Source organism: Suncus etruscus, chromosome 8 (genome assembly GCF_024139225.1).
Source record: "Suncus etruscus isolate mSunEtr1 chromosome 8, mSunEtr1.pri.cur, whole genome shotgun sequence".
Taxonomy (NCBI): Eukaryota; Metazoa; Chordata; class Mammalia; order Eulipotyphla; family Soricidae; genus Suncus; species Suncus etruscus.
In genome coordinates, this window is record NC_064855.1 from 46,719,572 (window position 1) to 46,735,646 (window position 16,075).

The 16,075-nt window shown below is 39.5% G+C and overlaps 1 protein-coding gene across 1 annotated transcript in view; it reads left to right on the plus strand.

The window, feature by feature from the left end:
- Positions 1-14,485: 14,485 nt before the first annotated feature.
- Positions 14,486-16,075, plus strand: part of B3GLCT (beta 3-glucosyltransferase) — a 140,166-nt gene continuing 138,576 nt past the window's right edge. Inside the window, exons 1-2 of the mRNA XM_049778461.1 lie at positions 14,486-14,599; positions 15,695-15,734. Of these exons, the coding sequence (XP_049634418.1) occupies positions 14,486-14,599; positions 15,695-15,734 (154 nt within the window). The remainder of the gene's footprint in view (positions 14,600-15,694; positions 15,735-16,075) is intronic.

Below are 16,075 nucleotides of genomic sequence, written 5' to 3' on the forward strand. Positions count from 1 at the left end.
CCCCATTAAAAGACACATAATAGAGAACTGGATTAGAAAACATGAACCAGATTTTTGCTGCCTACAAGAAGCACACCTACAAGTACAAGATAGGCACAGGCTTAGAATAAAAGGATGGAAATCAATTATCCAGGCTAATGGAAATAAAAAATAAGCAGGGACGGCCATTCTTATATCAGACCAAATTGCATTCAACCTCAAAAAAGTGATCAGAGACAAAGAGGGTCACTACTTACTGATCAGGGGAACACTATACCAAGAAGTGCTAACATTGGTTAACATCTTCGCACCTAATGCAGAGCCAGCAAAATATGTACGGCAATTGCTTGCAAAACTGGAGAAACACATGAAGGGAAATGTGATAGTAGTAGGAGACCTTAATACTCCACTATTACCACTGGACAGATCCACCAGACAGAAAACTAACAAAGAAATAAGAGCCCTAAATGAAAAATTAGAAGAACTAGTGCTAATAGGCTTATATAGGGCCCTCCACCCCCCGAAAGCAGAATACACATTCTTCTCAAGTCCACATGGAACCTTCTCCAGAATAGACCATGCCTTAGGATACAAATCTAACCTGCATAAAATCACAAAGGTAAGGATCATTAGAAGCACCCTGTCAGATCACTATGCAACAGAGGTCAAAATTGACTGTAAAAAGAAACAATGGAGAAAACCCAACACTTGGAGATTAAACAACATGCTGCTCAAAAACAGCTGGATCAAAGAGATACTCAAGGAGGAAATAAAAAGATTCCTTGAGACAAACGACAATGAAGAAACAACTTGTCAAAACTTGTGGGACACAGCAAAAGCAGTAATCAGGGGGAAACTCATAGCAATACAATCCTATGTCAGGAAAGAGGAAAATGACAAAATTAGCAGTTTAAAGGACCATCTAAAGGAGCTGGAACAACAATAACAAAGAAACCCAAACACAACCAGAAGACACGAAATAATAAAAACCAGAGCAGAAATAAACAACATAGAAACTAAGAAAACAATACAGAAAATCAACGAGACCAGGAGTTGGTTTTTTGAAAGAATAAACAAGATAGACAAACCACTGGCAAGACTCACCAAAAAAAGAGGGGAACACCCAAATAAGCAGGATCACATATGAAAGGGAGAGATTACAACAGAACTCCAAGAAATCCAACACATCATGAGGACATATTATGAACAACTATACTGTTAGGCTAGAGAACCCAGAAGAAAGTGATAGATTCTTGGAAAAATACCAGTTTCCAAGACTAGAAAAGGAGGATTTAGAAAGCCTAAACAGGCCAATCACGTCGGAGGAAATTGAAACAGTATTTAAGAAACTCCCCAAGAACAAAAGTCCAGGCCCAGATGGTTTTACAGGTGAATTCTATCAAACATTCCAAGAAGAATTACTTCCACTGATCCACAGGCTCTTCCAAACCATTGAAAAGACAGGAATCCTCCCCAATTCCTTTTATGAGGCCAATATCACTCTGATTCCCAAAGAGGACAAAGATACCACCAAGAAAGAAAACTACAGACCAATGTCACTAATGGACATAGACGCAAAAATAGTCAACAAAATCTTAGCGAACCGAATCCAGCACTACATCAAAAAGATTATACACCATGACCAAGTGGGTTTCATCCCAGGGATGCAAGGCTGGTTCAACATACACAAATCAATCAGCATCATACACCACATCAATAATAAAAAAAGACAAAAACCACATGATCATATCAATCGATACAGAGAAGGCATTTGACAAAATCCAAAACCCATTCATGCTGAAAACACTAAGCAAAATAGGTCTGGAAGGAACCTTTCTCAAGATAGTTACAGCTATTTATGAAAAGCCCATAGCTAACATTATCCTTAATGGTGAAAAACTGAAAGCATTCCCACTAAGGTCAGGAACTAGTCAAGGATGTCCACTCTCTACACTCTTACTCTACATAGTCTTAGAAGTCCTAGCAATAGCAATCAGACAAGAGAAGGGAATCAAAGGAATTCAAATAGGGAAAGGGGAATTCAAACGATCTCTTTTTGCAGATGACATGATGATATACATGGAAAACCCTAAAGAGTCCACAGTAAAACTCTTAGAAACAATAAACCAATACAGCAAAGTGGCTGGTTACAAAGTCAATACACAAAAGACAGTAGCATTTCTCTATACAAATAATGAAGTAAAAGAGAGAGAGAGAGTAAGAATACAACTCCATTTAAAATAGTATCAAAAACATCAAGTACCTAGGAATCAACCTTACAAGGGAAGTGAAGGACTTATACCTGGCAAACTTCAAAAAACTTCAGAAAGAAATTGAAGAAGATTTTGGGAAATGGAAGAACATCCCATGCTCATGGGTAGGTAGAATCAACATAGTCAAAATGACTATCCTACCCAAACTCCTCTGTAGATTTAACGCAATCCCCATCCAAATTCAGACATCATTCTTTAAAGACTTAGAACAATCAATCATAAAATTGATCTGGAACCACAAAAGACTCAGGATAGCCAAACACATAATAAAAAATAGGAAGCTGGGTGGCATCTCCTTAGCTAACATGAAGCTATACTATAAAGCCACAGGGATCAAAACAGCATGGTACTGGTACAAAGACAGAGCCTCAGACCAGTGATTTAGAACAGAATTTCTAGACATAAGCCCCCCAGATATACAGTCAACTGATATTTGACAAAAGAGCCAAGAACTTGAAATGGGACAAAGAAAGTCTTTTCAACAAATGGTGTTGGTACAACTGGAAACACACATGCAAGAAATTCAAAATTGACCCATATCTCACTCCTTATACAAAAATCAACTCAAAATGGATCAAAGACCTCGAAATTAGACCCGAATCTATAAAGTTTATAGATAATAAAATAGGTAGAACACTCAAAGACCTACTTATCAAAAAGGTCTTCGAGGATGGAGCACCAATGGCAAGAACTTTAGCGTCAAGCATAAACAAATGGGACTACATCAAACTAAAAAGCTTCTGCATGGCAAAAGAAACCCTACTTAACACAAGAAGACAGTTAACTGACTGGGAAAAAATCTTTTCACCCATCATATCAGATAAAGGACTGATATCCAGAATATACAAAACACTCAGAAAGCTGAGCTCCCCAAAACCAAATAAAGCCATAAAATATGGGAAGATGAAGTGAATAGACACTTCTCTGAGGAAGACTGAAAGATGGCCAACAAACACATGAAAACGTGCTCACGTTCGCTCATCATTAGGGAAATCCAAATAAAGACAACAATGATGTACCACCTTACACCAGTGAGGATGGCTCACATCAAAAATAATAGGAACAATCTATGTTGGTGGGGATGCGGCATGAAAGGCACTCTCATCCACTGCTGGTGGGAATGCCCCCTAGTCCAACATCTATGGAGAACAGTCTGGAGAGTGCTCAAAGAACTCATTTGACCCAGCAATTGCTCTCCTAGGTATCTACCCCCAAGTTGGAAGGACATTCATTTCAAAGTATGTGTACACCCCACTATTTATCGCAGCATTCAGTATAATAGCCAAGTCTTGGAACCAACCTTGATGTCCAACAACAGATGAATGGGTCATTAAGATGTGATATCTATACACAATGGAATACTACATGTCAGAATGATACAATCACAGACTTTGCAGCAACGTGGATGGACCTAGAACATATTATGTTAAATGAAATAAGCCAGAAGATGAAATATAAACACAGAATGATAGCACTATTCTGAAGCACCTAGAACATACACCTTATATACAACTAATACTCAACAATCAAATAAGAGGGTTTAACAGGGTAGAAACCCCAAACACTGTAACAGTCAACATATACCGGAGAGCAGTGCCCAATACACATGAAAGAGGAACAACACAAACTCTTGACTACACACTATACCACAAAAAAACCCCAGCAACAGCTGAAACAGCAGCATAGAAAGACCAGGTAAGTAATCAGCCTTCTACTACAAAGGCCTATAATAAGCCTTTAGGGATCTTATACAGGATTACAGTAAAGGATACCATGGGAAACCACTGACTCCAATGGAAGCATTCCATAAAAATATGTTTTAATGCCTTAATCTTTCTATACTTAAAATAACCTTTCAACTTTTCTGTCCACAGGCGTTCTTGGATACAAAGGGTGGACAAACTAAGATTGCATCTCGGGGCTCAATCACACGAGATACCATACCTAGCTTGCACTACGAGAATGTCCCAATAAAACTCTTTAACATACCCTTTATCTCTAGGTAATACCTTCATTTAGGACTTGAAGCATGTGACCACCCAGACCACTGAAGCAGCAACTGTGACCTATAGACTTATACTACAGGCCCTACTCATCGAACACATTCAAAGAAACTAGCATTCCCTCGCTCATTTCTCTACTCTTCTCACTACTGTTTATTTTATTTTTTCTTTTTCTCTTCTTTTCTTTTTAATTTATTTTCTCTTTTCTTTCCTGCCCCTTCCATATACTTTCCCCTTTCACCCCTTTGAAAATTCGACTATCCCTTCAACCCGCAATCCCATCCAGATTCCCCACATTAAAACTCTTCACCCTCAGTTCCTATTCCATTAGGCATCAAGAATGACCTCCTACCCCAGCGAACCAGTATCCAGCACCCAAGTGAAGGGACAGCCAGTCAAACCCACACCTCGCCCCCTACAAGAAAAGGCAACCAACTCCCCTGCTGACTCATGCTGCATGGTCCTCCTTACCAACCCTTCCTTAGGTGGACTGTTACTTGAAACCGGACTTAGCTCTACAAGTATCCCCCAATACATGAACTCTTCCCAAGTCCTCCCTGCTGCAAATCTTTTGCCAATCTCAAGAAGGTCAGGTTGGGAGATGAAAAGACGCCCGGGAACCCACACACCACAAGAAAATCTCAAAAGACAATGGGGAAACCTATACTACCATCATAAGTATAAGATCTGTATTACACTACCTCTTTACCTGCTTTTCCCTAAATGCAAGATACTTTCTTGCATCACCTTGTTCCTTTAATTAATTTTTTACTTCATTTCTTTTTTGGTTTTTTGGTTTTTGGGCCACACCCAGCGGTGCTCAGGGGTTACTCCTGGCTGTCTGCTCAGAAATAGCTCCTGGCAGGCACAGGGGACCATATGGGACACCGGGATTCGAACCAGCCACCTTTGGTCCTGGATCGGCTGCTTGCAAGGCAAACACCGCTGTGCTATCTCTCCGGGCCCTTTACTTCATTTCTTAAACATCTTTCTTCTTGTCATATATATATACATATATATATATATATATGAGCACATATTTTATTTCTATTTTTATCTTTTTTGGGTGTGTGACCTGTTTTTGTTTTCTTCTCTCTCCACCCTCAAATTCTCCGGCAAAATAATGTAGCACTATTTCTCCCTGCAAAGGCACACTAAAAAAATGGGAAATTTTACGTATAAAAATGAGCTCTTATTTGTTAGGGATAAGAACTCATACTTGTTTATAATACAGGGGTTTCTCCCACCTTGAAAATATGTCATGTGGACCCAACTTAGACCCCAGGTGATTAGACACTAACCATCCAGCCTTGAACCCTGGACCACAGACATATAAATGACACACTTTTTCACAATAGCCACAGGAAACAAATCCCAACCGGGACATCCTTAATAGTACTTGGACACCAACAAGTGCCAGCTCTAACATGATACCCTGACAACGAGGAAAATGGGAACAACTTGACCTAACAGCAAGTTATCCTACCTCACCAGCTAATGATAAGACAAAATCAGAAGACTTGTCACCCTTTGGTCTATCCAAATGTCAAGATCGCAATTTACAGATGACTGGCTGACAGAACCATGGCCATGCTGTATGTATCCTGGGATCTAGGGTGAGCTATGACCTGCATAACAACTATGATCCCTTGTTCCAGAGGTCTGTCTGAGACTATTGCAAAAGAAGGGGACCTCTGGAAACATAACGTAGGATGCTATCCCAGGCCCCTCCTAGGATCAGCACAAAGATCAGGACTGCCAAACACAGAAGACGGATTAAAATGACACTGAGGGAACAGAATTTCTAGATCCACAAAGAAAGACATAATCATAAGTTCAACTTCTTGACTCGTGCAGATACCGAGACCTCTAGATACAGAGGTCTGATGTTATCACCCAGGATGGAGCAGAAGTCTTCCATACACCACAAAAGCACCAAGGGGAGAGTAAATGAACCTGAAACGATTCTATAGTTAATCCCATGACAATATACTTCAAGGGTGGAGAAACCCTGTATCTCTTAGGCAAAGGAAATTCCTTTTCAAATGACCCCAATATTTACAGTGCATCTGCAGGAGGGGAAAAAAAAAGCACAAAACAATTTTTATTATTATTTACTTATCTATTTTTTGTTAATTTCATTGTTGCAGTCTGGTTATTGAAGTGGATGTCTCCATTTATATTTATTTATTTTCTTCTTTTCTTTTCTTATGTGCTTTGCCACATTTTTTTTTATCTCAATACCATGGCTTTTATATGGTGCTTACCCTTGTTTATTTTGTTTTGTTTTGTTTGTTTGTTTTTTTGGAATGCTCACTGGATATTGTATTTGACAGTTCTTTATGTACTGTTGTGGTGTTTCACCTTCTTTTTCCCCTTCGTCTCTCAAACCAAGGATGTAAGCCTCTAGAAGGACTTCGCCCATTTCCGGAGTATCTGATTCTTTTTTTCTTTTTTTTTCTTTAGGTTATTACTTTTCTCTTCTTCAAACAAAACCGCATAACTTGAACTATCTAGTCCCGCCTCCTAATTGGGGGGGAACAAGGGAGGTACCAAGACCAAATAGGTGTAAGACCACTAAGTAGTAAGCTAGGCACAGAGGGTAAGGGAAGAGGATATGGAAAGAAGGACTGGAACGGAGGTGGAGGGAGGACAATTCGGTGATGGGAATTCCCCTGATTTTATGTTAATATGTACCTAAAATATTATTGTCAATGATATGTAAGCCACTATAATTAAAATAAAAATTATATTAAAAAATAAAAAAATAAAAGATGTAGTATTGCTGACCAATTGATCATAATACAATAATTCATTAAGAATGAGTCAAAGGAGCACAGCAAAGACTGTTAGTGGGGAAATTGTTTGCATAGGCCCAGCAAAATATAGGGGACATGGAAAGAAAAAGCCTTGGCCTAAATACAAGGAGACCTTACCCCTGAAGTTTTCTGGCATAAGACCAACTCTAGCCTTCAGGCATATTAGATTGTCCATCCCAAGTCATTGTCTGTAGTGCCAATACACTTTTATTTTTCACACAGTCACTGTTGTTGGTGTAAGGTTTCTGTAGCCAAGGATCTCGGAATATGTCCATATCCTATATAAGAGTCAGGATGATGCAGAGCACCCTTTAGTTTCACTCACAAAGAACCCATAAAGAACGCCTTTAATTTCTTTCTTTTTTTTGATTTTTAGGGCCACACCTGTTTGGTGCTCAGGGGTTACTCCTGGCTACGCGCTCAGAAATTGCCCCTGGCTTGGGGGGACCATATGGGACGCTGGGGGATCTAACCACAGTCCTTCCTTGGCTAGCGCTTGCAAGGCAGACACCTTACCTCTAGTGCCACCTCACTGGCCCTGCCTTTAATTTCTTATAGCAAATGTGATGGAGAGAGAATTTGAGGCCTGAGATCAGTGCAGGTGGATGTGGAGACACAGAAGCAAGTCTGTTTCCTAAGCATGTTCTCCTTTGTTATCAGGAAACCCCACCACTGATGCTTTGCATTACACCATTGCTCTTTGGAGCCGCCTTTCCTACCGTTTTAGTACATTGTTGTTCTATGGCATTGTTGGCTGATTCTCAAAAATGCCAATTGGAGAAAGCAAATGAAATAAATGCTTTCTCTTAACTCTACAGGAGAAATGTGCTGCCAAAAGACGGTACTATTTTTGGTCTGGTTAACTAACTTTCCTGTTCGGCTTATCATTTTACTTTATATTTTCAAAGTGTTATTGTCACTTTATTATTATTTTAATGTAGAATCTAAATGGATCTCTAGGGATGCACTCTCTATTTGTGGACTCTGACTCAGAAACACGAAACCATTCTAAATGAAGAATGGCTGTGAGTTCCTTTGCTTCCCTGGCCCATTGCTTTAGCAGGTTCTTAACTCTCTCATGCCTACTGGTCTGGTCACAGCTTCTGCAACACGCTGTCAGCCCTGCTTGTGCCAAATTTAGCCCTGTTGCTGGCCAGGTTCTGACAGGGAGGTGAGAGTGGGAATTAGCACTTCTTCCCACTGCAGTCTTAGGAGTTCTTTGCTTGAGAAGCACCTGAATTGATCTTTCTAAGAAGTTGTATTATGTCTGTACCTATTTTGTGGTTTATTTCTGCAGACACACATCCTTTATACAGATTTACTTTCTTCAGTGTAGTATTTCTTTAGCTTGGTAGCTCTGCATTGATGAATAATTTTGGTCTGGAGATGCAGGTAGTCAGAAGTATTTGTTTGTGGCAATGCAGCTGCTGAAAAATGAGCAGAATGTGTCCTGGTGAAGCATCAGTTTTTTTTGTCCTTTTAAGCAAAATTGTTGAAAGTGAGAATAAATCTTAATTGCTAATTTTAATGTAAAAATATTTTCTTTTTTTCAGCTTTTGCTTTGGTTTCTGAAGATGTAAAGAAAGACGCCAGGCAGTCTAAGGTACTCATTTTAATGATCTAAACCACTGACATTCATTTACATATGTTTTAAATGGGAATAAAAATAATTGCATCTTTTGGCACTTTGCCAGATTTTTTTAAAGATTGAATTAGTGAACACTTACTGAATTAGTGAACATAGTTTGAATCCTAGAAGTAACCTACAGAAAGACTGACTCCCTCCCCAAATCTATTAATAGTGAAAGCAAATCCATTAACTTTTTTTTTTTTTTTTTTGGTTTTTGGTTTATGGGTCACACCAGGCAGCGCTCAGGCTCTACGCTCAGAAATCACTACTGGCAGGCTCGGGGACCATATGGGATACCGGGATTCTAACCACCTTCCTACTGCATGCAAGGCAAATGCCCTACCTTCATGCTATCTCTCTGGCCCCCAAATCCATTACCTTTTAAACTTTCTTTTCTTTTCTTGGGGGGGGGGTTGGGGCCACACCCAATGGTGCTCTGGGGTTATACTTGGCACTATGCTAAGGAATCACTTCTGGAGGGCTCGGGAAACCATATGGGTTTCTGGGGATTAAACCTGGGTCAACTGCATGCAAGGCAAATACTCTATCCATATCCACTGTACTATTGCACCGGATCCTTAAACTTTATTTGAAGAAGAAAATTGTTGGACAAAAATGATGGTATGATTGACTTTTATGCTGCTGGCCTAGGTTGGACCCCTAGTATCCCAATATGGTCTTGAGTCCCGCCAGAAGTGATCTCTCATCTCAGAGCCAGTAGTAAGCCCTGAACACAGCTAGATGAGGACCCAAAACAAAAACAAACAACAAAGATATTTTGGGTAGAGATAATATAGAGCTTAAGGCACTTACCATGCATGCATCTGACCCCAGTGACTCCTGAGTATGGAGCCAGGAGAAGCCTCTGAGCTCTGCTGGTGTGGCTCCAACCATACTCGCCCCTACCCACAAGGGAGAAAGTAAAAGAAGAAAGCTATTTTGAAATGGAGTTAGACATTTTATTTTCCTTTTGTTTGGGGGCTAAACCTTTTAGTTCTCAGAAGATACTTCTGGTGATACTCAGCAGACCATCTAGTTCTGGGGTTTGAACCTGGTCCTCCTGCATGCAAAACATGCTGTGTTGTTGTGCTATTGGAATGAGACATTTTAAAGATCTTGCTTTGATTTTATAGATTTTTTCCTCCCAGTCTTTGTCCGTTGGTTTCATTTTTCCAGTCTGCCAAAGAAGGATTATGTGTCTCCTAGGTTCTTAGAGCTTTACTAGCTCTCACCTTGAAGGCGGACTATGTGTGAGGAGGATAAGCTGAGGGCAAGCGGAGAGTCCCTAAAGATGATTGCCAACTTCCTGCCTGGTTGTCTTAGTCTTGGGAACCTCAGAAAGGGGACAGAACTTATATTTCAGAGGAGCAGCCTTTGTCTCAGTGGCATTTGAGAGCTTTGTTGAACTGCTACCATTTTGTTCTTTGCCTGAATCAGTTCAGCAGATGAGAAACAGAAAACAGTCTCCCTAAAATCTGACTTGTTTCCTATTAAGGTGACCAAAGTTTAACATATTGGTGTAGGAGGACCAAGAGGTTAAGATGTTAAGACGCCCGAAGATCACATGTATTGGCGGTGCTGCTTGCTGAGGGTTGCAGTCATTTAGTGTGGGCTCTGTGGGTAGGTTCTGTGGGTAGCACTTACTGGGGCATACAGTTCTATCAATGGTGTTCTTTCTTCAGAGGTTTCACCCTTTAGTTGGGTGCTTATATACACTGGCTATATGCTGGGATTGCATAGTATCTTGTAGTATGGGTGTCCTAGGCAGCAGTGCCAGCAGACCATACTCCTTACATATCAGTATCACAGTCTCTCTGCTGAAGTTGATCTTTCCTAGCTACTGAGCCATACCTAACCCATTGGCTATTTAATTAATCACTAATCAGTTCATCAATTAACTAATTTGGTTTTTGTGTCATACCTGGCAGACTCGGGGCTTACTTCAGACTCTGTGTTCAGGTATCACTCCTGTTGGTGCTTGGGGACCATATAGGATTCCACGATCAAACATAGGTCGGCAGCATTTAAGCCAAGTGCCCTACCTGCTATCTATTATTGCACTGATTGCAGCTTTATTTTTATCTCATAGGAATGAGGATTTCTTATTGGACGTTTCTTTTATCAAGAATTTTATCTGTTCTAATTATACTATTGGATTTATTTTACCTCAGAAAGAAAGAAGAGAATAATTATTCCCTCTGGTTTTAAGATTCTTTTTGGTTAATAGAGCATTTTTTGATGTTTCACTTAATTTATTCTTCATGATGATCTTGTTATTCACCAAACAAAGTGGGTAGTTCCATGTATACAATACAGGAAATCTACCCTCTGAGAAGAGAAATGATTTGACAGAGGTTACATGACTATTAAAGGGTGAAGTTAGAATCAAAATTTTACAAATCTGTGAATTTTTACATTTTACAGCAAAGGCATTGTAATGTTTAAGTGTGTGTGTGTGCTTGTGTGTGTTTTCATAATGAGGCTCATTTAGAATGAATTAAAGTGTTACCTAAAAATTACTGAGGAAGAATTAAAATTTTGTATAATGAATTTATAAATTATAAAACATATAATTTCATGCAAAATGAGTTATCCTCCCCCCATATGTGGGTTTTAAGGAATCTTTCAAATGAGGAACTGCGTCTTTTGCCTACATACATAAATACAAATAGAGATAGAGGGGGAGAGAGAGAAGGAGTCCTCCTCCATGTGTGTCTATTTCCACTCCCTAGAACAGTGCCAGCCTCTATTTCAATGTTTACTTTTAGATAACTCCAGTAGTCTTTCAGGAGAAACCTGAACAAGTCTAAGTTAAAAAGAGAAACCCTGGGGTCTAGAGTATTAGTTCTGCGGGTGGGGCACTTGCCTTGCATGTGGTCATCAGGATTCAATCTCTGGCACCTTATATGGTTCATTGTGTACTGCTAGGACTGATCCCTGAGTGCAGAGTCAGTAGTAAGCCCTGAGCACTCTGGGCATGGTCATAAAGCCAAACCAAAATAAAACAAAAGAAACCAACATATAAAAATAAAACCCTAGGGCCGGGAGCAGTGGCGCAAGCAGTAGGGCGTTTGCCTTGCATGCACTAACCTAGGATGGATGGTGGTTTGGTCCCCCGACATCTCATATGGTCCCCCAAGCCAGGAGCAATTTCTGAGTGCATAGCCAGGAGAAACTCCTGAGCATCACCGGGTGAGGTCCAAAGAGCAAAAAAGCAAAACAAAACAAAACAAAAAACCACACAAACACACACACACACACACAAAAACAAAAACAAACAAAAAAAACAACAACAAAAACCAACCCCAAAACGCAAAAAAAAAAACAAACCCTATGAAGTAGGTCTTATAGGTATTTTTTTTATTATTTTATAGCTGAGAAATTGAGGTCTGTCTTAGTAAGTGAGTAAGTGGTAGGAACAAATTTAGGACAGAGGACAAACTTACATCCCAATGATGAACACATTTTGACTAGTTAATTTTATTTAGTATTTAGGATGGTGGTGGTGGTGGTGGTGGTTTGAGTCAGGGTAAAAGATGTTCTTTTGTTTTTCAAAAGATTTTTTTTTTTAATCCAGTGACACTCAGGGGTTACTCCTGGCTATGCGTTCAGAAATCGCTCCTGGCTTGGGAGCCATAGGGGATGCCAGGGATCAAACCCAGGTCTGTGGGTCAGCTGAGTACAAGGCAAACACCCTTTTACTGCACTATCCCTCTGGCCCCTTTTCAAAAAATCAAATTCTCTGGCAGAATATTTTATTTCTTAATGAGGAATTTATAAACTAGGCATCATATATACATTGCAAATGTTCAAATCTGTGTGCTTTAAAAAAGTCAAGTCTATACAAAAATCAAGTCTATACAAAAGGCATCTAGGGTAGGTGCCTAACCAGGACATAAAGTAGATGCCTCAGGAACAAATAAATCTCTTTCAGTTGACTTATGCAACCTTGGCAGTGAGCAGATTTTGATTGATATTGATAGTCAGTGTCAGAAACATGATGCTGCAGAGATATTAAAACAAACCATGTGTTTCTTCTTAGTAAAAAGACTGAGTTTTCTTATGAGGGAAGCAGGAGAGAGAATTGTGAATGTTTTTTGTCAATTTGTTCATTTAATCTAGTTTTCTTTCTCAGAGGGGAATTTACTCAAGATCATTTTGATTCTGTCTCAGTTCACCTAAGTCAGCCATTCCTTAGATATTTTATTTTTCACAGTTTACATATTGCCCATTTGAATAGCTCATCATGCTGTGCCAGTAGAATTGTAGTGCCTAATAAAAATTAGAAAGGTTACCTTTTTTTTAGTTTTGTAAGAAATAATACCAATTAGTCAAAAGTCTAGTTGGTATTATAGCTTAAGTCACCCAGCATGGAAGCAGTGAGTTCAAGATGCTTTTTGAACTTTTGTTAGAGCTATCTAGCTTAGTTACACAATATGTTCATATATACAGATGCACATTATTTTATTTTAAAATTTTATTTTATTGAAACAATTATGATCTACGAAGTCCTTTATAGTTGAATTTCAGATATACAGTGAATCAGGGCCATTCCCACCACCAGTGTCGACTCTCTTCACCAATGATCCCAGAGTGCATGGATACACATTTTTAAAAAATTGCACCTGAAGGAAAAGAATGCCACATGGAGGGAAGGGACATTGGAATGATTTCAAAGACCTGGATTTGACTCCTTCTGCGACTGGCTGTTCATTGGGCAAATCCCTTCTCTTTTTTTGTGCCTCTTCTTTTCATTTTTACATGGGGGTTTTAGGTTGAATCATTGCCAGTGTTGTTTTTCTTCCCATTTTAATTGTGAATAAGCACAATAATATAAAGAATTTAATCTTAACTATTTTAAGTGTATATTTTAGTAGCATGAACTGTTTATTTTGTTATGCAAGAAATCTTCAGAACTTGGGGCTGGAGAGATAGTACAGCAAGTAGGATACTTGCCCTGCACGTGGCTAACCAAAATTAAATTGTTGGCATCCTCAGCTTGCTAGAAGCAATTCCAGAACATATATCCAGGGAGGAACCCCTGAGCATTGTTGGGGTTATTCAAAAAAATTTTTATAGACTCTTTACTTGCAAAACTGAAATGCTATTCTGAAACAACTCCATTTCTCTTCCTCAGCTCAGGGTCTCTGACATCATTGTTCTACTCTGTCTCTGTCTCTGTCTGTCTCTCTCTCTCTCTCTTTCTCTCTGTTGTTGTGGGCCATATCCAACAGTGCTCGGGGCTTATTCCTTATTCCTGGGATAGGGGCTCATACCTGGTGGGTTTAAGGAACCATCTAAGGACCATGGACCTAATATGGGTTGGTTGCATGCAAGGCAGGTGGTCTATTTGCTATATTATAGCTCTTACCCCTTACTCTATTTAAAAAGTTTTGTTTTGTGGTCACTCTGAGCAGTGCTTCAGGGCATTTTCTCTTTGTTTTTGTGCTTAGAGATCACCCTTGGTGGGCTTGAGGGGACCATATGGGATGCCAGGTATCAAACTTAGGGTGGCTATATGCAAGGCAGTGCACTATCACTCTGGTTCTCTTTTAAGTCCATTTGACTACTCTAGAGACCTCATATAAGTGGAATACTACAGAATCTGCCCTTTTTGGTGACTGGCTTTTTTTTTTTTTTTTTTTTTTTTGATGATGTTCTCAAGGATCACCTACCTTGTACTATATGTAAGAATTTCTTTCCTTTTTAAGGATGAAAATTAACTTCATTGCTGGTTCCCCTTTGTCCACTGCAGTGTTATTTTTAGATCAAGGGTTAGGCATGGGCACCTGTGGGTCTGAGGTCAGCATTCTTTTCTGTGAGCAGACTGCAGAGAAAAGGAGGACCCATGCTGACTTACGGGCTAACACGTGGCTTTGGTTCAGCATATTTAAAGTGGCTTGAGCTTTCTGATCTTGTTTAGTGGGCTATTCTCCAATGTGTATGTTTTATCAAGACTAAGTGACTTGTCACATCAGCATGTAGGGGTTGGGGAGGGTTTCTTCTCTGCTCAGGGTATTTTTGCTTCCAGACAAAGCTCCTCTCAAAAGAGGATTTTTAAGCTATTTAACCCTATTCTCCCTCCATATTCTCATTGTGTGCCATTCTAAGAGGATGCATTTTTGTGTGACTATATCTTAGCTTTTAAGCTGTTCCTTATTTAGTTCAAGGCTCAAAATGGCAGTTCTTCCTGCAGTTTATGAAGAAAATGGAAGGTTACTTGCCACTGTCCAATTGTTATAATTAGAGCATGTGGCTGCCAAAAGCAGAGAAGGGCAATTAGTGAGACCATTTTTTCCTTGTCTGTCAGAGAAGACAATGAAATGGTGGATTTAGCTTGTGACACTTGGCACTTTGTAAGTGATGGTTTTTGTGAACCTATCCACTGCTTTTCCCAAGCCTAGGAGTAGGCATTTTTGTGGCCCCATTTGAATCTCTGTGCTGAAGTGCCACTGCTTTGCCATCTCTCCCTGGCTCCTGAGATGGCTGGAACTGCAGCCTAACTGACCACCTCCAGGGTCCTGATTAGGCTGCAGGAAGAGGAACCTGGGTTCAGTTACTGCTGGCAGTGTGTCTGATACCCAATGGGACAGTGCTGTAATTAGTAGGATTCTTCTTTAGGGGGAACACATGGCCAGAATAAACAGTTTTTGAGTTCACAAGGTTTTCATTCAGAATATTAGGAACTGGTTAAGTTCTGTTTTTATACCAAAGAGAAAAGCCTTAGCTTACGTAAATGGTTTGCCTGAGAAGTGATTTGCCTTCGATACATAGGGAAGGGACAGTCCCACATAGGAGACTTATAACATGTTATTGAAGCATATCCTGACTGCTGGCTCCATTAGAATTTATCTTTTTTAGTACTTTTCATCATTTCCAAGATATTTTCTATAGTGTCTTTCCATGTGTTAACATGTACTAGATACACCTCTTTGCAAGCTGCTACTGATTTTCTTAACGTAGTCTTTTTCTTTTTTATTTAAAATGCAGAATTTGGAGAGAAATAATATACCACGGAACAATGACATAGGTAAGTAACTTTTTGAAATTATTTATTAGAATTTTTTTTGGGGGGTGAGGTGGGACCCACACTCATCAGTGTTCAAGATTTATTCCTGATTCTGTCCTCAGAATCACTCCTGGCATGTGTTGCCAGGTCAACTGTATACAGTGCAAGCACCTTACCTGGAGTATTTTCTCTTTGAATCTTTATTCTCTTTTTACTATGTACTCATACCCAGGGATGCTTCTTATAAACTGTATCTTAGTTTTTCTTTCTGATTTACTTATGGGGTAAATTTTCTTAAGCAAATACTTTGTCTTCAAAGTATTTTGTGGTTTCCCTCAAGAAATGCTGTGTTCTTGGTGTGT